Source organism: Grus americana, chromosome 7, assembly GCF_028858705.1.
Source record: "Grus americana isolate bGruAme1 chromosome 7, bGruAme1.mat, whole genome shotgun sequence".
NCBI lineage: Eukaryota > Metazoa > Chordata > Aves > Gruiformes > Gruidae > Grus > Grus americana.
In genome coordinates this window covers 40,152,117-40,175,342 of record NC_072858.1, presented here as the reverse complement: position 1 = coordinate 40,175,342, position 23,226 = coordinate 40,152,117, and the positions used below count along the sequence as shown (strand labels likewise).

Sequence of the window (23,226 nt, the reverse complement as noted above, 5' to 3'; positions counted from 1 at the left end):
CCCCCGGGAGTTCTGTGGGTGACCGGGAAACTCAAGTGCTACTAAGCCGTTTGCGTTCAAAGGACAAAAGGCGCTTGAAGGTCACGTCCTTTGCAGGCATGCCGAGACGTGAAGAGGAGGAAACTGACCGCGTGGAGCTTCAGAGTTACAGCACCTGGACCGCGGATCAGTGAAAGGAAGGTGCCGCATTCGGGATGCTGTACGAAAGGAATTAGCAATTAGGTTTAATAGGGTAGATGGTTGGGGAGGCCTTTAAGGGGCGGGCCCGGCTGCCATCTTGCGTGAGGGAGGTTGGTGGCGCATGCGCGGTGGGGTGCGCGGAGCTGCGCGTGCTCTCTACGACGTCGGAGCGGGAGCGATGGGGCTGGGGCAGAACTCCGCCGTGCGGGGTAGGGCCGCGCTCGGCGGGGGACGGAGGGTTGGGGGCGGGCTGTGTGTACCCCGTGTACCGGCCGCGGGGACGGGGGGGGAGGAAGCAGCGGAGGAGGCGCGGCCCCGTCCCAGCCCACCCCGTCCCGCCTATTCGCGGCCCGCCGGACCCCCCTCGGGGACAAAATGGCGGCGGGGAGGCGGGTGCCCCCCGGCGCGCGCCCGGAGGTGGCGGGTGAGATCCTCCATGGCCGGCTGGGGAGGGCGAGCGTCGGCGGGTCCTGAGGGATCCCCCCCCCCCCGGCCCGGCCCGGACTCGCCCCCTGTGTGTGCTTCGCCCCTCGGAACCGGCCCCGGCCACCCGCCGGGTTTATTTGCGGGGAACAGGCCGTTTCAGGCGCCGGTGGCTTATTTCTGCCTTTCCCCTCGCCGCTTCGCTGTCGAGCTTTGCCTTTGTTCAGGCACCGTAGTTTATGTGAAGCCACCGAGTGTAAATTTCATGAAAACCTGTAAATTTGGGGGTTTTTAACTTATCCTCAAAGCCCGATACTGTACAGTAGGGGTATCAGTGATATTTGCGCTGTGTAATGATCGAGCTAAACCATGCCCGAAGTAGCGTTGTGTGTTTTAAATGCTCTTGGGCAACCGGGTAGGATGAAAGGGTTGGGATGAATGGAGGACAAACTGGAGTGCTGAATTACTTGATTTCCTCAAAAAAAATGAGCTTCACCTGTATGGCTGTGGTTTCCAGTTGCGAAGCTGCTCGTGGTTTATGCCTCTGAGTCGGGGGACTCCATCCAGATAGATTTTTTTTTTTTTTTTTTTAGGAGGGTTTTTGGGGTACGCTGCTGGTACAGAGGATGTTGACAAAGTGGGTTATAGTGATGGAAGGCTGTGCTTATTAAAATAATCAAACCAAAGCCCTGAGGATGACTTGATATTAGCTTGCAGCCAGGTTGCGTTCCCAACAGCAGCTGACTGTTATGTATAAGCTTTCAAGAATTAGAACGGTTCCTCTATGCTAGAAACTGAGAAGAAAACTTAGTTTGTGGGGGAAGGAGAAGAGCATGCTCCTATTCAAACTGAGATTATGCTCCTTATCCCAGGAAAGCAGGGGAACAGCCGATCAGAGCAGTCTGGAGGGTGCTTTGTTTAGGAGGAGGCAGTGATGGTACAGTTAATGTGATTTCTCTCAAGATTACACTTGATCAGCACCTGGCGACTGGCAGGTCACAGCTCTGTCTTCAGCTTGTGTGTTTCTCGGACTGGTGAATTTTGGAAGTCGTATTAATGCCTGTTCCCTAGAGAAAACTAGAAACCAGAAACTTCCTATGTTTTTGTGGGATTCCTGGAAGTAATCGGAGAGTTAATTGTTTCTGTGTATATTGGTGTGTGTTTGTGCCACAAGTTTACCTTTGGAAGTTAGTGAATAGGGCAGCTAGTGCTTTTTGTTGTAAGTAGTGTGGTTGTTTGCAGGTGTGACCCCACACTGACTGCAGACCTGATCATGGTCACTCACCTTTTGCTGCTTATTGGCCAGATCTAACAATCTTTCTCCCTCAGGTGGCTTCTTTACCTTATGGTTTTCATTAAATTAAGCCTGTCAGTTGTAATCCCATTTCTTATGGATGCTGTGAAGTGGTAGAAGTGACTTTATCTGCTTGACTGGTTCGCTTTTACTCTTAGGTTTTCGGTTATCCTAGACGACTCCTCAGTGAGCAAGTGCTGCGTGTTTCTCCAAGCATGGCTTGCAGAGAGGTGGCTTTTCTTTGTGGGCCATTACTGGGCTGTCGTAAATAACTCTTGGACAATAATAGCCTCTTCATTGGCAACAAGAAGAGGAGAACAATGCTTGAAAGTTATAAGCGCTTCTGAAGACCAAAAAATATGGATTTTCATGTCTGGAGTTATTAATTTGTAGCTGACTTTCAAATAACATGAACTTTTAAGCAGCAGAGGTAACTTGAAAATTGCTTCTTAGGACTGTCTTGGAATAACTTTGTAGGGGTGCAGTTATTCCCCATGTTGTTGCCAGTTCCTGGAAAGTAAATTGATAATGTTTCCTAACAAGGATTGTGTACTCCTGGTGGAGCCAAGACGATCTCAGTTTCTTTGTGTGCTTGTCAGTGCAGATGGTAAATGTGTGTTCTACCTGCAGATAAAATCTGAGCTCTCTGGTAGATCCTAAAACAACTTCTATAGCCTAGATCTGGAAACATCCAGAACAATTTCCTAGCTGTTAAGGGAGAGGAGGAGAGAGAAACTTTGTGGTCCAAATCTCTTGTTCATTAGGATATGTCCAAAGAATATAAAAGAAAATAAATTCCCACCATTGGCTTGTTGCTGTTCTCCTGATTTTTTTTGTTTACTTCTGTGCACTGCCAGTTCTCCTGGGATCGCATTCTTTGGACTTCTGTTTCCTTCTTTTCATCTCTCTTCCCTTCTTTTCTCTCCTCTGTGTGTTATTTTTTCTGGCATTTTAGCCAAACCTTTTCCATTGTATAATGCTTATGACATTGAAACAATTTCTCTGCTGTATTAGGCCTGTAGTGACTTGTAACCATTGTGTTTTGGTATTGTACCAGATTTGGGATTTGTTTAATAATCACTCAAAAGTTGCTCTTAGTTTTGTTATTTTAAAAAGAAATAAACCCCCTTGACATTCCACATCAATGTCACTCTGATAACAGACACCTCTTCAAGAAATACATGCGTGACCATAGGAGTTTGGCAGCATACTGTGGAATTGGCACCAGAGGCCTCTTGAAACAGAGTTTAAAGTATTTAAAAACTTCTGAAAACTGTTTTCCTTCCAGGTGCAGTTTTATGGCTAACTTAGTTTGAAAGATGAAATGGGCATTCCAGCTCTTCCAGATCTGTTTGTGAAACAAAACCAACAGTTGACAACAAAACTTACCACTGAAACCTTGCAGGGTGATATCATTGTAAGAGAGTCCATTTGTTAAGTTCAAATAGCTTTCATAAATTTCCATTATGTTTATTAAGGCAATGCTGAAATTTAAAGAATAGACTGCTTTAAATGTTTGGACTTCCTGTATTATCGGTTGATGTAATTTTCCACCCTAATACAACTCTAGAGAAGAGATGAAAAAAAAAGGTAATACAGTGAAAAAGACACTGTGATCTATTATAAGAAAAAAAAATACATAAAGCTGTTTGTGTGTATACAATCTGCCCACGTGTGTAATAGATGAATCTGGCCTTCGGGAGAATAAGTAGAGGGTCATTGAAACACGAAATGACAATGACTTTAAATCAAAGATGTCTGCTTGTGGAGCTGGACGTGCTGTGCACAGTTATCTGGTGGGTGGCCCGAGGGATGGTCAGAGGGATCTGGGTTAGCTGCAGAAGTGCAGAACAGCTCTTCTGAATGTGCTGCAACGCTACTCAATTTTAGTGCAGACTTTCCTGCTCATGCTGTGAGTTGTAGAAGTATTTTAATCATCAGAATCTTTTCCTCTGCTGGTTTGTTAAGCTGACCTGGACTTTTGGATAGGCGCAGTGAAAGATTAGCTTCCTTAATGTGCAGCACCTTAAAGGATGGTTCAGTTATAGGAGCCATCCTTGGGCTTCATTGAAGTCACTCTTTCCCCTCCGTTTCCTTAAGGGAATGGATACAGTCTATCACCATCCCTCCATCAGTTATTTAAAAACCTTGGTTAAGGCTTGATCCATTGGCAATACATCAGTTAGCACCTTGGGCAATCCTTGCAACTGCTGCTTTTCTGAAATCCCCAGTATGGGCAGTCCCTGTTTTGCCTGCAGCTGTTGTAGCTGCACCTGATGTTTCATCAGAAATCGCTTTAAACTTGTCAGACCCAGCTTGTCCCTGAACTGGCTGGGTACCTCATCCCTGCCACAGCCCTGCTCTGCTTGGGGAAACATGCTCAAGCAAGAAGGGGAAAGGGTGCTGCAGGGTCTCTGTGGTGGCTTTCCTTGGGGGAACCTGCTGTGGCTCTTCTTTGGGTTAGTTTGGGCTGTTTCACTAAATTAAAGCAGATTTTTGTGGAATCTCTTCTTTAATTTCACCTCCTCACTTCTTTACCCTGCCCTATTAAAATTAATGCATTACTCTGGCTAGTTTGTAGTGGGGAGATAAAGAGGTGAGAACTCGCTGGATGGATATAAACCACTGAATTCACAATATATTCTCCGAGGCTTTAATTGTTTTAAGGAGTTTGGGAGCACGGAAACATGCCCTAAATTCTTTGATGTTAAAAATATTTTTCTGTATCTTAATATCACCCTGTTGTTAGAGGCAGAGTTTGTCACTCATTTGCAGGGGAGAGCTCAGTGTATGTTGGTCTGTTCTGCTTCATTTACTAAGAAAATGAACTCTGAAGGATTTTTGCATCTTTTATTCCTTTAATAAGACTCTAAAGGAGTGCCTGCCTTCCCTGATCTTACAGGGCTGCAGACATCATACAAATATTGGTCTAACTCCAGGTATTGCTACATCCAGACCCTTGTGGATCAGCATGGTACATAGGAGCTAATGCAATGTTTCTAGCTGAGGAAAGGCCTTGGTGTGGGTTTTAGAAAACCTTTTTGATCCTTTTAGTGCAAGCTCACAGTGGCAATACAGCAAGTCAGTTAGCCGTGGGACATAGCAAGAACTAACAAAGGCTTTTTGTTTCTTCTTACCCTGTAGAGTTAATGTAGTAATGTCTTGCCCCAAAGATGCCATGTGGCTTGGTGTCTGTGACATCCAATGCAAAGATTGAAAGGCAAGATAGATGTTCCAAACTGGAGGCTGTTTTAGTTTTCTTAAGTTGTGTAAATGTGGTAAAACTTATGTTCCTGTTTGACTTATTTGTCTGTAGAATCAGATAAACTCTGTATGTACACTTTAGGAGTAGACGTGTGAGTAGAAATGGTGTACAAAAAGCAAAAGAGGAGCAGCCATCTGCAGCTCAGAGAAAGGGCCAGAGCTGTTGGCACAACCAGAACCTTTGGGCCAAAGTCCAGCGTATTTTCATGAAGCAGAGAGGAAACAATAGAGCCACAAAAAAGTAAGAAAACTCCTTGCAGAAAAGGAAATTATACCAAGTGAGTGAGACTGCAAAGATTTTAGAGATATCTGGGCAGTAGCGGGGGGAGTGAGGATGGGAGGTGGTGAAAAGAGGATTTTTTTAAATGGAAGTTGTCTTTCAGAGAGTCAGGACCTAATCCAGTTAAAATAAACTCGTGCTGTTATTCTTCAGTATAATCTTTTTAGATCCATATTCTTTCCTGTACACCACAGTAGGGATTTAATCTAAGCTGGCTTTTGTTACTGTTCTGAAGTGGTAGTATATTAAGTAATTTCCCCACTGCCAAACACTTGTTAAGATTTTTAGTCGCAAGATGCATTACATCAAAAGCTATTCAGTAGCCATACCCTGGGGGGGATCTTGCTTGGGTTGGTGATGCTGAGCATTCTTCCTTAGTGACCTTCCTGCAACCAAAACAAACAACTGGGATTTTTGCTGCTATGGGGCGTACTTATAGCTGGTTTAACGTGCTGAACTTGGAAACGCTGTATTTCCAGTGTTGGTATGCCAGGTTCCCAAATAAAAGGTTAAAAAATACCTCCAAAAAGGGTTAATCCTGACCCTTGTATGGAAGGAATTGGGGTGAAGGAGAACTCTGATCAGGAGAAAGGAGTAGATTAACTAGATGAGTGTCAAAAGAATATATTCTTCTAAAGGACTGCGATACCACTACAGAACAAAAAGGTCTGTCGGAAAACAGACCACAAGCATGAAGACATTTACTACTGAGTAGTTTTAATAGAATGTTGTGGTCAGAAAGTGAATATATATATATTTTTTTTTTTCCTCTTTTATTCTAGTTGAATGGATTGCTGCAGTCTCCTTAGCTGCCGGAGCAGCTGCTGTTGGGTATCTAGCTTACAAAAAATTTCTCTCTAAAGACAAATGCTGCAAAGCAATGGTGAATCCCCATATCCAGAAGGATAACCCCAAGGTAGTCCATGCATTCGATATGGAAGATCTGGGAGACAAGGCTGTGTACTGTCGTTGTTGGAGATCTAAGAAGGTAAGAGAAGAATAAATGGTCCATTTTCATTCATGTGCATGCATCTTTCAACAAAACTATTTTCAAGCTGCTTTATTTAGAGGAAACTAACTTTGCACCTAAACTATTTTGCAGTGAGATGTAGCAGTATTTTAATCCATAAATTTATGTAGATTTATACTGTCACTCAGAGTAAAGCCTGCAGATTAGCACTAATAGCAAACAAAATCTTTCAGTAGTTCTGAAGAAGCAGATTCCTTGAAAGGAGAGCTGCTGTATGGAGAAATCACAGTCAAGAATGACAGATGCCATTTTGTGTGCTGCCTTTGCTAATCCCAAGCTTATACAAAACTACTGGCCCGTTAGCAGTAGGAGCTCAGGAACCACAGTCTGAGAGGACCTTAAACACTTTTTACCCAAGGAAGTTGGAAGCCTGAAAATACCTTGCTACTAGTTCATGGTGTTAATAACACAAATCCATTTAAAAAGTCCCTTGGTATACCAGAGCTGGTGTCAAATTGTCACTTGCGGTGTCTGAGCCCATCATTAACTCTTGTAGACAGGGTGAGTGCAGAATGGTTTAGGAAGAGCCTGTCTTGAACAGTTGATATTACGGTGGTAGTGCTGTTCTGTCCTGAATTTATTGTTGTAGTAGTGCTGTGCACTGTAGATAGCTACCTTGTTCCACTTGAACGAGTACAGCAGTGAATTGTTTCCAGTGGTGATGCAGGTAATCTAAAAAAGTCATTGTGGTTAAAAGCTTTTGAAGAATCTAGACAGATGACTTAATGCATTTGTGCCTTAGCAACTCAAAATAGTTATATGGGTAATCCTACAGTAAAGCCAGTGAAATCATGATGGCATACTTTAAGCCTATATTTTTGAGCAATTAACAGTCTGACCTAGATACTGGTCCAACTTGCGTATGAAGTTGGGTTGCCTCAGTTGCCTAAAATTAGTGGTAAGCATGATACCTGGCCTTTCAATAACACTAAAATTGGATTTAAATCTGAGGTAGAGAAGCATGATGTTGGATGTAGCTGAGATCTGTGTAATTTATCTGTAGTGGTAGTTCTCGGATCTGTAAGGAGAGAAAGCAGATGAGTAGTCCTTTCCATTTACCACTGGCACACATTTAAAGGCTTTTTTAGAAGTCAAGGCGATAATGTGCAGAGACTGAAATAATACAAACTTTCGAAGTCAAATAACTGAGGCCAACTGCCTGAAATGTAGCTTGCTCTCCATCCATTGATTGCATACTGGACTTCTCAGGCCTTAGACACGGGTCTGGTCAGGCCACACTCTGCCATTTTCCAGGTACTGTAACTTTCAGTTCTTGCTCTTGTCAGATCTGACTTCATTACCTTGTGGGTGAAAATAACACATTTGTAGCTGTATTTGGTTTAACACTAAAACACTACTGAGGGTTAAACAGCATCACGACTCGATTCTGAAATAGTCCTGTGGAGATGGGCTTGTCTCTGCTCTGTCCAGAGTCTGAACAGAAAACCAAAATTCCACATCCCCCCCACCATTGCCACACTGTGCTCCGTGGATGAAGTTACGTACCATATGATTATACAACAGGGAAGTGTGTACATTTACGTGCAGTGCTGATGGCTGTGTAGCATGCAGGTATCATGCATGTGTATAGCAGCATTGCTGCTGTATCTTTGTGCTAAGTCTCAACTGACAGCCAGAATCCAGCTTTGGAAGCTGCTGCAAGGGCTGCAGCTTCAGAAGAGAAAAAGGGGGAAGAGAAAGGCTGCTCTAAGTATCTGCACTTTGTTTTGGATTAAACTTGGATTTACCTTGGTTTGCAATAGTGTAGGCACCTCCTTCAGTGCTCCTGGAAAAAAAAGAAAAAAACATTAACAAATCCTGATTTGCACCTTGGTGTTTGTCCTTTTTGCTTCCTACTCTGTTTTCTAAACAGGTTGCATTGCAGCTCCTGCCAATATTCTAGCTATTGTTTGATACTATTTTTTTTGTGTGAAATAAAAATCTTTAGTGCATTTTGGCATATATTGAAGGGGTGTTGTCAGTGTAGGAACGTGCTGTCCTACTGAATTAGGGCTCTGTAGTCAACACCCTAAAAGGAAGTAGATGGGGCTACCTTATAATGAGTCTGTTATTAGAACTCTGAAAGGTCTTGTAAAGGCATTAAGGAGGTCAGTGGAAAATTTTGAAGGCATTTGTTCTCTTTTACTGATGCTTAATAGTATTTTAATCAGCATGTCGTGCTTTAAAGACCACAGTTTCCAGTTTTGCTGCCTTCCTCTTGCCCTGATCAGTTGATCTTGTATGGTGGGTAGCATGGTCTTTAAGATGGCGTGCGTGCTTCTCAGGTTCAGTTATTGCCAAGCAGTAATAAAATACAGAGACGTTCTTCATCATTCTCACATGCTTGTCATCTTTGGAAGTGGTTAGCTAGCATTATCTGTTTCTTACAGTTCTCAAACTAAGATCCTGTTAAAACGTGTAAGGTAACGTTTATATGACGGCAAAATGGTAGAATGCGTGTGCTGCCAATGCAGGGAATTATAATTACTTCCAAAGCAATAAGTACCCACTGTGTTTTTGTTAAATAAGTGATGTATGGGGATCTCTGTTGTACATACAGGTTAGAAGAAACGTCCTCTTGTATCGATTGTGTGAGCGCTTCTCATCAGGTTTAGCCTCATCTGAGGCATGAGGCCATTACAAGAACCAAGTAGTGGTATAAGCCATAGGATATTTCTGTGTGTACTGATGGTGTATGTGCGCTACAGCTGGCTTCGCATGGTGTTCCTCCTGTACGGGGAATAAAAAAACAGTTGGACTATACCAGGGTGTTCTGGAGTAACTCTTTAAAAAGGAGCAAGATTATTTTCTCTTTTTTTTTTTTTTCCTTCTGAAAAAGTATACTTCAAAGGCTTTTTTTGTTTGTTTGTGTTGGCCAAAGTCTTCATGGAGTGCATGTGTTTAAAAAAAAAAACACACATAGTATCTTTAAATAAGTCTGTCTTGGGATGTAATTATCTGTTAAAGTAGGTGGTAGGTAGTTCTTTAAATGGCCCTTTCCTATTTGATGTTGTGCTCTGCAGGCACTTCATAGCACTGCTTGTCAAGTTTTGTGGAAAAGCCCAGTGTTCAAATTTATCAGTGTAGAGGCAAGAGTTTTGTCTTAAAACCAAACTGTAATTAGACTAAAATTAGAAGATTTGTTTTATTACCGTTCTGCATTTTGAAATGTGTGAGCCAGGGCAAAAAAATAATTTGCTTTCTTTTGCAATGACCTGCAACCTCTGTGTCTTCCAGAGAAGTATTAGTCCCCAGACTGTAGGTCAAGGAATACTGCTGCAGAACATCAGAAGAAATAGTGATGGAGAATCTAAACCTGTTGTGAATGGAAATAAGCCGAGCTGTCCAGTTCACTGCACACTTCCCTCAGGGTTTGAGCTTTGGCCGCTATTGCTAGCATGCTTTATCTTAATTGAGGATGAACATGTTCTGTCAGGCCCAGGATCCATCTGTTCAGTATCTGGTCTTCAGGGTGACCAGCTGGTCTGGCAAGTGGTGGTGGCGGCCGGGTTTTTTTCTGAGAAACTCAAGTCTAGTGTCCCAGCCTTTGGGAGCCAGCGGTTCCGAGACCAGCTTGACCCAGAGGATGAGTTCAGAGCAGTCAGAGTTGGTAGCTGCTAAAGATGTCTTGATGCCATCTGAAGCCTATGAATTCCACTGTCACTTGCAAACTTGAAGTGATGATGTTGCTGTAGCTGGACCTTGGGCTTGCCTCACTGGGGCATGTGAGATGTTAATGTCTGATGGAAGCTGGGTCAATGCTTCTGTGAAGACCAATGGATTGTGGTGTTGCATGGAAACAAAACTGGCCCAGGAAGATCTGGCTTGGAAGCTGGTCAGTGTCCCATGAACATATGATCTTGTTTGCTCAGAATTTTTCCCAAGTATCTGTCAGTACCTGCTCACTGAGTCACAGATGACTGATGTGATGATAAAGTTCCTGCATGAATCAGCTTACATGATTATTCTCTGAATTCAGGGTTTCTTTATTTGGAAACGTCACCTGTCATTTATAGCGTGGGTTTTGACATTTTGTAACTGTGAAAAACAAAAAATCCCCATTTCCCCTCTCTCCCCTCCACTGCCCCCCCTCCCCAGCACACTACCCTACTGGGCATATGACTTTATTTTTAGAGCTCTGGGAAATTTTTTTACAAGTGTATTGTCTTCATTATATTGTTTTCCTGCAGTACTTTGAAGTCTTTTATTCTAACTACGTGTGGGTGATAGGGTGTTTGTTTTTTTTCAAGGGCTATGACTGAGGCATGAACATTGGGATCAGTGGAGTGTCAAAGACTTTGTGACTGTACTGTGAGGGAATATTGCCATTGCAGAGGCAACAGCTGAGTAATGCCCAGCTTTGATTCCCATTACTTCTAAGCAGACAAAATAGTAACTGAATGCAGAATACTGGTGTGTGATTTCTGTGATCGTTTCCTCTGTGGAGGAGGCATAGCCCTGAAAACACTTCCTTGAGAAGTGATGGGATCTGACCTCACTCTTGTTGCTTCACAGAACGTCTTTCGGCTCTTGGACGTCAAAAGAGCTGCCCAGGAGCAGAGTGGTTGTGACTGGTCTGGGACCTGGGCGCTTACAGCTGGCTGAAGGAGTCCCTGGGGGTCTTGCTCTGACCAGGCTGTTCCAGGAGGGGCTTTTTTATGGAACAAACATTTCTTCAAATTGCTTCCTCAGTGCTACCCTTAAAACTCCCTGATGATTAGCCATGTCAATTGGAAATGCAGTTTATTTCCATTAGCAGGTCAAAATCCTAATGTCAAAGCCAGCTCGCGCAGAGTGACCTTTGTGTTGATGAGAGGAGCCAGCTGTGTCAGGATGAAGCAAAGGCAGCTTGCCACTCTAGCTGTCTGGAGGCAGGACTGATATGTAGGTGTCTCTCTTAAATAAGAGATGAGCTAGGGAAACTCTCCTTTTACTCCTCACGTGCTACAGAAAACCAGGAAAAAAAATTTGGCGAAGGATCTCCTCTTGTTTCTCTTCCTCACCCCACTTATCTTCTGTAACTGCACTCAACTCTGGCTGTTGCCCAGGAAAACAGAGCGTGGGGCAAGGTTGAGAGCAAGATACTCCAGGTGGGTTACAGCTGAAGGTCAGCACGGGCTGCATGTTCCTCGTGTTGGCCTGAGGCAGGAACACCAGAGTAAAGCTGAGTTGCTGCTTTTTTCTTAACAAGCCTCTCATCCACTCTGCACTCACGTGGACAAAACTAGCATTCAGGCAAAATTCAGGGAGACCCACAATGCCAGCACAGAAGTTATGGTCTGCGGTCACAGCGGGTTTAACGAGAAGATGTTCTAATGAACTTTTAACCTTAATTCTGGCTCTGGATGTACTTTAGATGTGTTTATTCTTTCTCTTTTCAGTTCCCGCTGTGTGATGGCTCTCACACAAAGCACAACGAGGAGACCGGCGACAATGTTGGGCCTCTGATCATCAAGAGGAAGGAGGCATAGAGTGGACAGTAGAAGCTACAAAATGAATGTCTGACAAATCCTCTGCTCACTTGTAATTGGGGGAAAAACCACAAATTCTTTGTCATGTCACTGAAGACTTTCCAGTGTAGTATATACATCAGGCTTCAGCATGTGTATTTTATCTGGTGCTTGTCTTGGTTTTAATCACTACAATGCATAATTTATGAAATAGTCATGGTTTAAATTTTTTGTCCTGTAAAGTGTGTGTACCTTCTCATTGAGTATGAAACTAAAATGACGCACAGAATGTACTTCAGCAGAAAATAGGTATTATTTTCAAATACATGTGTACTATTCTGAGGCTATTCAGTAGAAAGTGTGTTCAAAATGTAGATCTTAAAATTCCAGAGAGGTTCTAAAGTCACAGGTCTGGATTGATTTCTATGTGAAAGGCAGTGGCAGGAAAGAAATCATGGTGCCAAAATGCAGCTTAACCTCTTACTATGCTGCATTTTCTGCAGGTGTCATGTTTGGCCTGTTACACTACTGTGCGGCTTCTGAAAAATAAAATAAAAAAAATTAAAATAGTGAACAACGAACAGACAATATAAAAGGCTTATAGCAAGATGAGGCTAAAAGGCAACTTTACCTTTGATTTTACAGCACTGTGGAAACTTGACCCTACTATGATACGGTATCAAGAACACCCTCTTGGAACTGTAGAGCTGTATTTAGAGTAGGATTAGGAAGATGGTCTCTGCGAGAGCTTTCTTAATTGACAAGTGGAATGATGTGACGTGCTCAGAGTGGTGGGCAGGGGGTGGCAGGGTTGCCTTTGCTGCTAGAAAGCCTTAGTTTCACTTGCAGTCTCTAGCAGTGAAGCTAACTTCTCCAGACCACAGGGCACTTCTGTGGAGGAGGCTATGCTGATTTATTCCAGAATCTAAAATACAAACTAAAACCCCACCCATCATTACTGTCTGCTTCGTCGTTGCTCTGGCTGGTTCCGGAGGACTCTTCCCGCTGCGGAGGGAGGAGGCACACCTTTCTTACAAAGTGGCCTTAGGCTCTATGTGTCTTAAATAACTCCTGCCTCCCTGGGCTAACTTGTTAATGTGGTTCAGCTAATTTTACCAAAAGAACTGACACGGAAGAGGAAAGGCTTTGGCGACAGCTAGAAACAAGGGGGAAGGGATGGATGAGACAAGGAGAGCTCTTATCCTCCTTTTGTGTGGCACTTGTCTGCCTCGTCTGACGTGGTTGCATTAATGGTTGTCATGTTGGTTTCCTTAAATAGCTTTGATTTATCAACATGCAAATGACTTCAAAGCAAAACCCAAAGAGTGAGGTGGCAGAGGGCAGTTTTGTATTAAACCCGGTCCATTAGCGTAATCGCAGCCTGTGTAAGATTGAGCTCTTGATGTCCTGGGACAGAGAGACTACCTCAGAGCTAGAGGAAGGGCCTTTTCAAGAAGCTGACGTTTTAACCTGGACCCTTAAGGATTCTTCCAGATGATTTGGGCAGTAGAGGTTTTATTTAATTTTTTTTTAGGGGTGTGGTTGGTTTAACTGGTTAAGATTGAAGAAAATGTTTTGCATATTCTCAGTGTGGGACTTTCAGAGGCTGAGGTCTTTGCTGACTGGTCTGAATTTTGGCAGAAGGCACAAAAAGTAGAGAAGGTGGCACAGAGGTAGAGAAAGAGGGTTTGCAGGTGGGGGCAACTACTGTCTGTGAGAGACCTCTGCTTGTAAGAAGTTGCAGTCAAATATATTTAGTTGTATCTTTTCTTCCTGTCTTGACTGTAAAGGTACTTGATATTTTTTACTTGGCCAAGTACTGATGCATATGGAAAGTTGTTTTAACCTTAAATTATCAAATACATTGCTTTTATTCAAAACAAAGTTATTTCTGTATTATTAGAATATGACACTGGATATTTCTGTATTTTTGTCAAATACACATTTGAGCTCATCTGAATCTCGAGGTTGTAACGTCTGTGTTATCTCATGGGTGTGCTGGTTTTTGCAAGGGAGAGTTACACTGCGCTTTACACCAATGCTGCTGTAATTGTAAACCTGTGTCTGGGTTGGGTTTTCCTTATTAGACTTCTTTCTCTGTTAGCAGCAAAGCCTGCCTGCTCTTGAAGGAATAAAAGTTCACTGAAAGCTGCATTAATGTTCTGAGAGATGAAGTCCTGAAGTTTCAAATGAGTCTCCTGAGTCATAAAACTATTTCCTGGAGTTTGGGCATCAGGGAAGTGGGCTCCATGAGAAGTTTTTGTTCCTGGGAAGCAAAGATGCAGAAGCAGAGATTGTGTTCACTTACATCCTGGTGAGTTTGTTTTGGAGAATGTCACATTTCTGAAAGTTGACACAAAGAAGTGGTTAAATTTTATTTTGATGTACGTACAATTTTCTGTACTGTATCTAAAAGTTCCTGTGACTTGTGTGTGAGCTGTTTGAACGTGATAATGAAAAGAGATAATTGAATTTTGAGTAAACAAGCTTGCCAGTGGTCTGAATGAGCATCACAGAGAACATTTCTTTTTTTTTTTTCTTAGTACCATCATAGGTTATCATGTTCCGATGGTCTGAGCGCTTGCCTGCTCCAGTGTTTTCTGAAATCACTGATCTTGTGCTTCCCTCAAATAATCTCTAGAATATGAATTGGTTTTACCAGGTTTTAACCGTAAAGAAATTCTTCTGCAGATGTGCAATTTTCACCTCACATTGAAGCTCCTACGTGAAAATGTGGTACAAATCCTTCATATTAAAGCAGTGAGGGATTCCTGTCCCAGAGTAAAACTGTATTTCTGTTCTACGTTGTTACCTTTCAACATGTAAGTGTTCATTAGGAAGGTGAACAAATTAAAGTACTGATTCTGCAGTAATCGAGTGTGACTCATCAAAACAGTCTGAATGTCAAATATTCAGGTGCTTCCAGAATCAGCATTCTTGAAGAGGAGACGGCTGTAAGTTCCAGGTATTTTCTGCACATTTAATTGAAGCTCCGTTAATCTAATGGATGATTGTGAATGGCGAGGCAAGCATTGCAATCACAGGCTGGCCCACTAGGAGGAAACAAACGCTGTGCAATGATGTGGGCAAGGCTGGTTCTAAGGGGCTTTTATACACGCATATATTTACGGGTTTGGGGGTTCTTTCAGCAGCATTGCTGTCTGTCTGAGCCCAGGCATCTACAAGTGCTGCATAAACGTGTTTGGAACTAAGCAGCTTTTCATGCATGGAGGCTCATGCACTTTGTATTCTAGCAGTTGTATCATCAGCCCTTACTAATATTTTCACCATATTGTCGCAGTTTAGGCCTTGCTCTGGTGTTGTTGGGGTCTGCAGAATTTATTTTGCACAGTTGCACAGCAGTTGCACTAGGATTTCTTTTTCAGTGTGCTACAGCTAGATAAAGACACGGAAATGTGCGTCACTGCTGTATCACAGTTGCTCACTCCAATAACGGAAGAACATTTAATAATAGCAGGAAGGATAAGAACGTAGGCGTGAAACTAAACATTGGTGTTGCAGACAAATCTCGTCAGCTGGCTTCTCTTTAGCCATGTTGAAGATGGAAGTGTAAATTTGGCTTTTGCTTCAACTCCTGAAGCTTCACAGCTGACAAAACCCACCCCGAGCCCCAGCTGGATTAGGCAGAAGAGCGTGATCTCCCTGTGGCGTGTGGGCAGAGAGGGGATGCCCCGACACGGCTGTCAGCAGGCTGAGTTACCTATCTGTGCTCAGCATCTCTATCACAGCCTGCTCAGAACATTTCATGTGGACCTGCTGATCAGACCAAATGTGCCTGTCCCATGGTCACTGGTGCGCATTAAGCCCAGCAGTGTCGGATACCCCTTCCCCCAGTTGCTTTCTGCACCCAGGCTTGTTCTCTTGCATTGATGAGGAAGCAGAATGATCATTTTCCTAGAGCCATCGTTAATTTAGGATCGGTACCAGGAGCTGCTGCTTGAAGCTCTCTGCTGCTTGTTTTCTGCTGTAGCGGTGGTGTAGCCGCACTGCCTGCGGTGCATGGTGCATTTCTCGGGCAGGATGATTTCCAGGCTGCCGAGGCTAATGCAGAGAGGAGCTGAATAAAAACTAAATAACATAAAAATAAATAAATGTGTGGAGAGAAACAAGAAGGGGGAAAAGAAGAAATAAAACGGCAGATGGGAGGACAGCGTAAGCTAGAAGATTTAATACCATGTAACATTGCTAGGCAGTAGCAAAAAAGGGATAAATCAAATTACAGAAAATGATGTGTCACATTGCATTATACCTTTTAATACAGCAAAGTGTAAGTTGTACAAAGTGGCTGTTCACTAGCTTCTGGGACTAAGCGGTTCTGTTAGCCAGAACCTCACTCCTTAGAGCCAAAGGGGTTATGTGCCTTGAGCAGATGTCTGTGTTTTTCCTTCCCGAACTGTTTGAGAAATCCTGCCGTACTGGACAGAAAGCAATGTACGCTCACGCCGTGTTAGCAGTCCAATGTTCCTCCACACCTGCCTTTATAAACTGTTTAATTAGATGTGCAATTATAATAAATAGGACTATTTACCGGTATGCTCCCTGAAGTCAGTAAAATCACCGTAGGTTTATGTGATTGTAGCAAAGCAGAATTCAGTCCACCTTTCTCATGTGCAGAAAGGATTTATCGGGGTTCTCAAGCAACTTCTGTTTTCTTCGATACATAGAAGTTGCATATGTCTCGCATAAGCCCAGACAGATCATTTCTCTTGATATTTTTTTTCCTAGCTGAAGACTGAACCATCCCTCCTCTCTAATTTGACATTGCACTGCCCTTAATCCGCTCTCCTCTGCATCCTTTTTGTCATGCAGACTGCAGTTTTCTTTTGGTGTTTTTGAATGCGTGGCACATTTATTTAAAAAAAAAAAAAAAAAAAGCCTTCTACTCTCTGGGAGAAGCCTGTGCAAAAAGAGGAGCTTCCCGAGTGTGCCAGAAATTATAGCTTTAATGTGTGAAGCATTCAAAATTCAGCATACTGCAAGGATCTGCTCAGTAGCTGGAATGTTTGTGCTGTACAGTCAAGTCAGCTGGCAACAGAAAGGCAGCAAAATGAATGATAAGGTCACTGACTGCGTAACTTTTCTCAAATACTTTTCTGCAGCTGGCAAATATCACCATACATGGATAAGACGTGGTCAAGACGCACTGTCTGTTCACCGCTGGGACTCTTGCTCGAGACTTGCAAAACAACGGCCAGAACAGACTTTCACTTCAGTAATTATTAAATTTGTTGCTCTTTTAAAACAGTGTGATCTTGCTCTTTCAATCTCATTCTTGGCCGTGACATTTGTGTGCATTAAATTACTTTTTAAGGGTTGAAATCCTGTTGCTTTGCAGACAAAGTCCGGGAGTAGAATACTGTTTAATAGAAGAGATTTTCTAAAATGCCAGTTGGCAGTGGGTTTAGTCAATAAATAGGTGTTTTATTTTATTGCAGATGGAGGCAATGCAAGTAGCCTCTCGGGAAAGACAAAGAGGCATTTTAAATAAATCGTGGCACGTTAATCATTTTAAATCAAGTACCGGGGTTATCCTAAAGCATTAGGATGTGACTGGTAAAATGCCACCATGCATTTGTAAAACCTGAGCAACCCCCTGATGGAGATACAAAGCCAAACTTCAAAAAATCTTTGTTTAGAAACACAAAGGGAGTAATCTTTATCTACCTATGAGAACAGGAGATGGTACTAAAGACTTTAATGCCTCTGTTTCAGAAAGCAGCACAACTTCTTGCCCAAGGACATCAAAGCACACACGTCATTGCCATTTTCTAGGGCTGGAGGCAGCTAAAACATGTTCCACAAATTTAGACTCTCCACAAATCATGGCTTAATTCCATCTTCTGCACCAGTTAATTAATGGTATGTTCCTATTCTCCGTGAGAGCCCAGGCGTGGAAGCCGGACTCAATACGTGGCATGCTGAGGCTACACAGAGCAGCAAAATGACGCCTTTTGTCTTTCTGTCAACGTTCTTCCTGACGTTGCCCAACATTTTGTTGGCTCTTTTTGGCTGTAGATGTACACCGGGCTGATGATCTCAGACAACTGTCAACAATGACTTCAGGATCTCTTTCCTGGGCTGTGACAGCCAGTTCCGGGATCAGCATCAAAGAGCTTTGGATTATTTTCTTCTACATGTATTAACGATTATCCACCCTGAAGCTCCTGTGTCAACATTGTGCCTTTCATTCAGTTTTGTGAGATTCTGCGGGATTTCTTTGCCATCGGCGTGGCATTTTACTGCCCTAAGGAGGTCATGAGCATCCGCAGACTTGGAGACTTCGTGCACGCTCCCTTCTGCAGGTTGTGAATGAAGATGTTGAATAAAACCAGTCTCAGCACCCAGCCACTGCTGCCTCCTCTCCACCCTGAAAGCCCTTCCATTTCCTTCCCACCCCTGAACCTCCTTTCAGTCCAAAAATGAACCTTTCCTCCAAATTCTTCGCTTAGTTTCTCCTACATGGGAGGTCGTCCCTGCCCATGGCAGGGGGTTGGAACTAGGTGGTCTTTAAGGTCCCTTTCAACCCAAATCAGTCTGTGATTCTATGAAACGTACTATATTATCTCTGGAGAGCTTTAGGTTGGCTTTTGACACCATCCCTTTGTTTTTATCCTGGAAAACCCCAGATGTACCTGGTTGCCAGGGAGGAGAGTAGTGTCAAAGAGTTTGCATCAGTCAGAGCCACGTAAAATATTAATCATTGTGGGACCTGATGCTTAAGTGACAAGGCAGTAGCTAGGAAAGAAAGTGGGATAGCAGCACCGTTGAGTTTTACAGCTACAACAGATGAGGGTAGTTTAGCTATTCCTTAACAAGAACAAAAAAAGACAGCACAGAACTTCTGTGAATTTATCAAAGGATTAAAAGCCCTGAGCTATTTTAAGAGCGCACGATACAGCAACCCTTCTGCTGTGAAACGGCGAGAAAAAAAGAACTGCAACATGGCTACAACTTCCACGCTGCTGTGACGATGTCTGCCGTACGCCGAATGAGCAGGACAGGCCCTCCTGCCCACAGAAGCACCACTGTAGATGCTCTCATCTGTCTAGCAAATTATTGGTTTCACCGATCGATGTTTCTTATCAGGACCACACGCACATATGGTCCAGGTCGGCCCTGTTGCAATCTGTTCGTCCGGCAGAAGCTATGCAAGCGTGGCTGCCTGCTGCAGGAAGTGGCTCTGTGGGCAGCAAGATCCACGTCTCTCGCACAGACCTCGCACAGAAGACGTGGCTCCGGCAGAGGAGCGGTATTTTTGGCAAGAGGAGTGGTATTTTTGGCTGTGAACCATCCAAAGGGACAGTCAAAAATCCAGCTCGTTGTCAGCATACCTCTAAAGTACCAATATTTTGGCCAAGTCCCAGCTCTGCTAATCTGTTTACCTAATGTCCCCCTGCACTTCCACTGAAGTATGAGCTTATTTCCTGTACTAAACTACCGTGCGTCTTGCGGTTAGTTATTAACTAGCTGTTGTGTTTGAAAAAGGGCTGTCTTTCAGCAGAAAGGGATTCTTTTGTAATTCTCGTTCAGTTCGGGGGAGCTTTGCAAATTGCTGGTGAGACATCCTCTTGCAGCTCAAAGTAGTTTGTGCACAACAAATGCATGCATAATATTTTCTAGGCATTGTTAGTCTTTACATTTTCATGAAACCGAGTGAGGTACGATTGATTTCCAGCAACAGAAAGAAAGAATAATCCAGAATTAAGCATAATTTTGGCAGATGCATGTTGTTGGGGGGGCGGATTCCCAACCACCTGCCCCTTCTTTAGGAGCTGTTTGCAGCCCCTTTCACTTTCTTTTCAAGTGCCATTGCACAGCCTGGAAACGAGAAGTTTCCTTGGGAATCTTGCTGGTGGGTTCAGGTTTCAGTGCAAACTCTTACAGTATCACACTCTGTGGAGAAATTAATTATTTGTCATTTCTGGTATTCTCTTGGTTTCGCTTGTTTTATTTTAGGAGAAGTTCCCAGATAAGATTAGTGAACTTCGTGTGCTGACGCGTGAGGGTGGAATGAGCGAGCAGAAGACAGAGTCTCACATCACTTGATTTCTATATGCATAAATCTGACTAAAGCAAATATCAGGGAAACAGAAATAGTCAGTGTTTACTTATTCCAATTACTCATGCTTTCGTATTTCTTTTAATTCCCTGCAGGTCCACTTCTGTTAGCTCTAAGGATATCCAGAAGCTATTAGTTCAGGACTAGGTACTTGAATAGCCTTTAAATTCCAATTTTTTGCCTTTTTTTTTTTTTTTCCCATTAAGATTTTGAGCTCAGGTAGATCGCAGTGTTAGATGGGCACTCGCGCAAGTCTGAAATGGCATCTATGGTTTTCTCTCTGCGTTTAGATCTGGATCAGACGAAGAGTCTCACATCTCTGCAGGGGGAAATATCTTTCCGCAAGGCTCAGGTTGGCATCCGAATGTTGCAGCAGCTGCTGCTGCCGAGACCAGGAGTCTTCTCTCTGCCAGACATATACCACTTGTGCTTTATTTTCACTTTACTCATCAGTAATTTCTTTTTTTGTGCAAGGGTTGACCAATCTGTGGTATTTCTCCTCCTGCGTCAGCACCCCCCTGGGAAAATTTAGCATTGGGGAACTGAAGATAGGAGCTTACGCTTGCAACCAACTGACTCCTAATCTTTAGGGCTGGACAGTAACAAATGATGAGAATATTTGGGAGGGAGAAACATAACTTCTGACCAGCCTTGTCACTTCAGAAAGGATCTTGCTGAGTTGTTAACCACTGTCTTCCCCGTCTTACCCAATTAAGAGAGTGAAACAAATTGTTCCCTGGACATGAACTAATGAAACACAGTTTTGATAGGTTTATATGCTATGCTCCTTTCTCTCACTCTTCAGCACTCTCATTTTCCCTGTGACCTTCTGGTTCCTTTGATACTTCAGTTTCCCCGGTAAATCCCCCAAATTGCCATCCAGTTCTCCCAAACACCCGCCATGTCTCCTAACTATGGAATGGGGAAGAGGTGCCACGTAATAACCGAGCTCACGGCATTGTCATTCCTCTAATGTCAGCACTGATTCCTGATATACATCAGCCCATTTTTATAAAACCTGTGGGAACATCATATTATCTGCTAAAATTAATTTTCCTATCTCCATTCTTGTCTTCCTCTTCCTGCATCCTATTAATGCCACACATGACTTGATACTGGCAGATACCATGGCAAAAATGCAGGTCTAATACTCACAGACTTCAGCTGATTTTATAAAGGAAGGAAAGAAACAGCAAAAAGAAAACGCAGTAATGACAGGCTGACGAACAAAGCTGAGATATGCTCTAGAGAAAATAAATGTTAATGAAGTCTCCTACCGAAGCAGTGGGCTCTGGGGTCCTGTGAGGGAGTGCAAGGCTTGTGCATACCTTCCTCTACCTGGGGGGGGGGTGTGGGGTGGGGTTAAAATTCAGATTAGAGATCAATCCCTTATCCAGTTTTGATCCGGTGCACCCACCTCAAATCAAGACCAGCACCTACAGAGCTTGATAAGGCTCTGGTTTAGGCTGCTCTAAAGGTCCGTACCCACTTTTAAAGGTCCGACACTATTTACATGCCCCTGTCTGCTCTCGCTTGTAGTCCCTCTAATTTACTGGAGAGAAAATAAATTTCCTCGGATGTCGGGAAATTGATATAAAACTGAGGAGGATCTGGGGCGTATTTTTGGCTACCGGGAACCGGCCTCTGCCCGCCACCACACGCCTCTCGCTGCGCCCGGCAGCACTCTCTCCCCGGAGAGCGGAGAGAGCGAACCCTGGCCCGGGGGCTGGCGGCGGGTCGGGGCGGCGTGGGGATGCCCACGGGGGTGGCTCGGGGCGGGACCCCGTGCCCTCGGAGGGGCGCGCTAGGCCCTGCTGCCTCCGCAGGCGACCGCTGAACCCAGGCGCTGCCCGCCCCGGCCTCACCGGGCCGCCGGGGCCCGGGCGCGGCCTACCCCCGGGGCCGCGCGTCGCTCGGCCGCACCGCCGCCGCCGCCACAGCGGCGACGACACCCACCCGGCCGCGGGCCGGGCCGGGCCGGGCGGCGGAGGTGGAGCCGCGTCCGGGGCGGGGCGGCGCCGCGGCCAGTCGCTGCCTCAGCGGCGGGGTGGGCGGTCCGGTGCGGTGCGGAGCGGCGCGGCGCGGGGTGATGGAGCCGCGGGCCCTCACCGCCCGCGCTCCGGTACGCAGCGCCCGCTGAGGCCCGCCCGCCGCCGCCGCAGCGCGGCCGCCCCTCGCCTCCCGCCGCCACTCTTCCACCCCCGGGAAATGGCCACGGAGCCCCCGCGGCCGGTGCCGCCCGCGGCGGGGCGCCCCGAGAGCGGGCGCGGGCGCTGCGCGGGCGGCGGGCACGGCGAAGCGGAGGAGGCCGCGGCCCAGCCGGCGCTCGGCGCCTCTCCGGGCCCCGCGGCGGCGGCGGGGGGCCGGCGGCGGGGTCTGAACGGCTGCGTGCCGCTGTCGCACCAGGTGGCCGGGCACATGTACGGCAAGGATAAAGGCGGTGAGCGGCGGCGGGGCGCGGGGAGAGGGGCGGCGGGGGTAGCGGCGGGCCGGGCCGCCTGTGAGGGTGTTCCCCCCCCCTCCCCACGCACACCCACCCGCCTTCCCGTTTATCTTAATTCTTCCAAACCTGGTTGTGGTGGGGCGGGTCTCGCTTCAATTCTCCTCACGTCCCGCTGGCGGCGGCCGGCAGCTCTGCTGTTGGCGGGAGGGGGGGGGGGGGATGGATGGTGTCGGTGACAGCCGTGAGCCGCTCACCGGCGGCGGGGGACACACACGGTACCTCAGGAGCGGCGGGCAGGGCTTCCCGCCCTGGTGGCTGAGCTCCCGCCGCCGGGCTCTGCCCGTCTCCCGGCCTGAGGTGACAGCACCTGCTCGGCCTCAGCGGAGGGGGGGTAGGGGGTCAGTGCGGGGGTCTGGTGGTCACCTCGGTGCTGAGGGGTCAGTCTGCCTGGCCGGGGTCTCTGCCTCCCTTCGAGGGCTGGAGGGGCTGGCAGGGCTCACCTGGAGCGCTGTGGGTGGAGAGGAGTCACCGCTGTCTTCTGGTGGTTTTCATAAATGGTGGCGGCTCGTCGGGATGGGATAGTTAACAAGTACCTTTAGGCCACGGGGCTTTTGTAGTGTAGCTTCATTTTAACGGGCACCTTAAAAAGTGGGAATTTAGGTAACGGCGTGCTGCGGTACCTTCAGGACGTGTGTCAAAAGTATGCCTATGGCCACCAAAAACTTCAGCAAAATATTGGTAAGCGATTTACCAACCTGAGTTAACTGCTTAGTTGCTTGTTT

The 23,226-nt window shown here is 45.4% G+C and overlaps 2 protein-coding genes and 1 long non-coding RNA gene across 3 annotated transcripts in view; 2 read left to right on the top strand and 1 right to left on the bottom strand.

Moving 5' to 3' along the window:
• The first annotated feature begins 278 nt into the window (after nucleotides 1-278).
• On the top strand, nucleotides 279-14,075 carry CISD1 (CDGSH iron sulfur domain 1). The gene is made up of 3 exons (XM_054832317.1): nucleotides 279-389; nucleotides 6,224-6,429; nucleotides 11,853-14,075. The coding sequence occupies exons 1-3, from the start codon at nucleotides 302-304 to the stop codon at nucleotides 11,940-11,942; spliced, it is 384 nt and encodes a 127-aa protein (XP_054688292.1). The 5' UTR covers nucleotides 279-301; the 3' UTR covers nucleotides 11,943-14,075.
• On the bottom strand, nucleotides 6,436-22,902 carry LOC129208882 (uncharacterized). Its single transcript, XR_008577903.1, has 3 exons — nucleotides 22,571-22,902; nucleotides 8,220-8,257; nucleotides 6,436-7,772 (listed from the first exon to the last, which is right to left on the bottom strand). It is a non-coding gene; the product is annotated as an uncharacterized LOC129208882 (long non-coding RNA).
• IPMK (inositol polyphosphate multikinase) overlaps nucleotides 22,030-23,226 on the top strand; it is a 44,379-nt gene continuing 43,182 nt past the window's right edge. Inside the window, exon 1 of the mRNA XM_054832316.1 lies at nucleotides 22,030-22,441. Coding sequence (XP_054688291.1) covers nucleotides 22,210-22,441 — 232 coding nt within the window. The 5' untranslated portion in view covers nucleotides 22,030-22,209. The remainder of the gene's footprint in view (nucleotides 22,442-23,226) is intronic.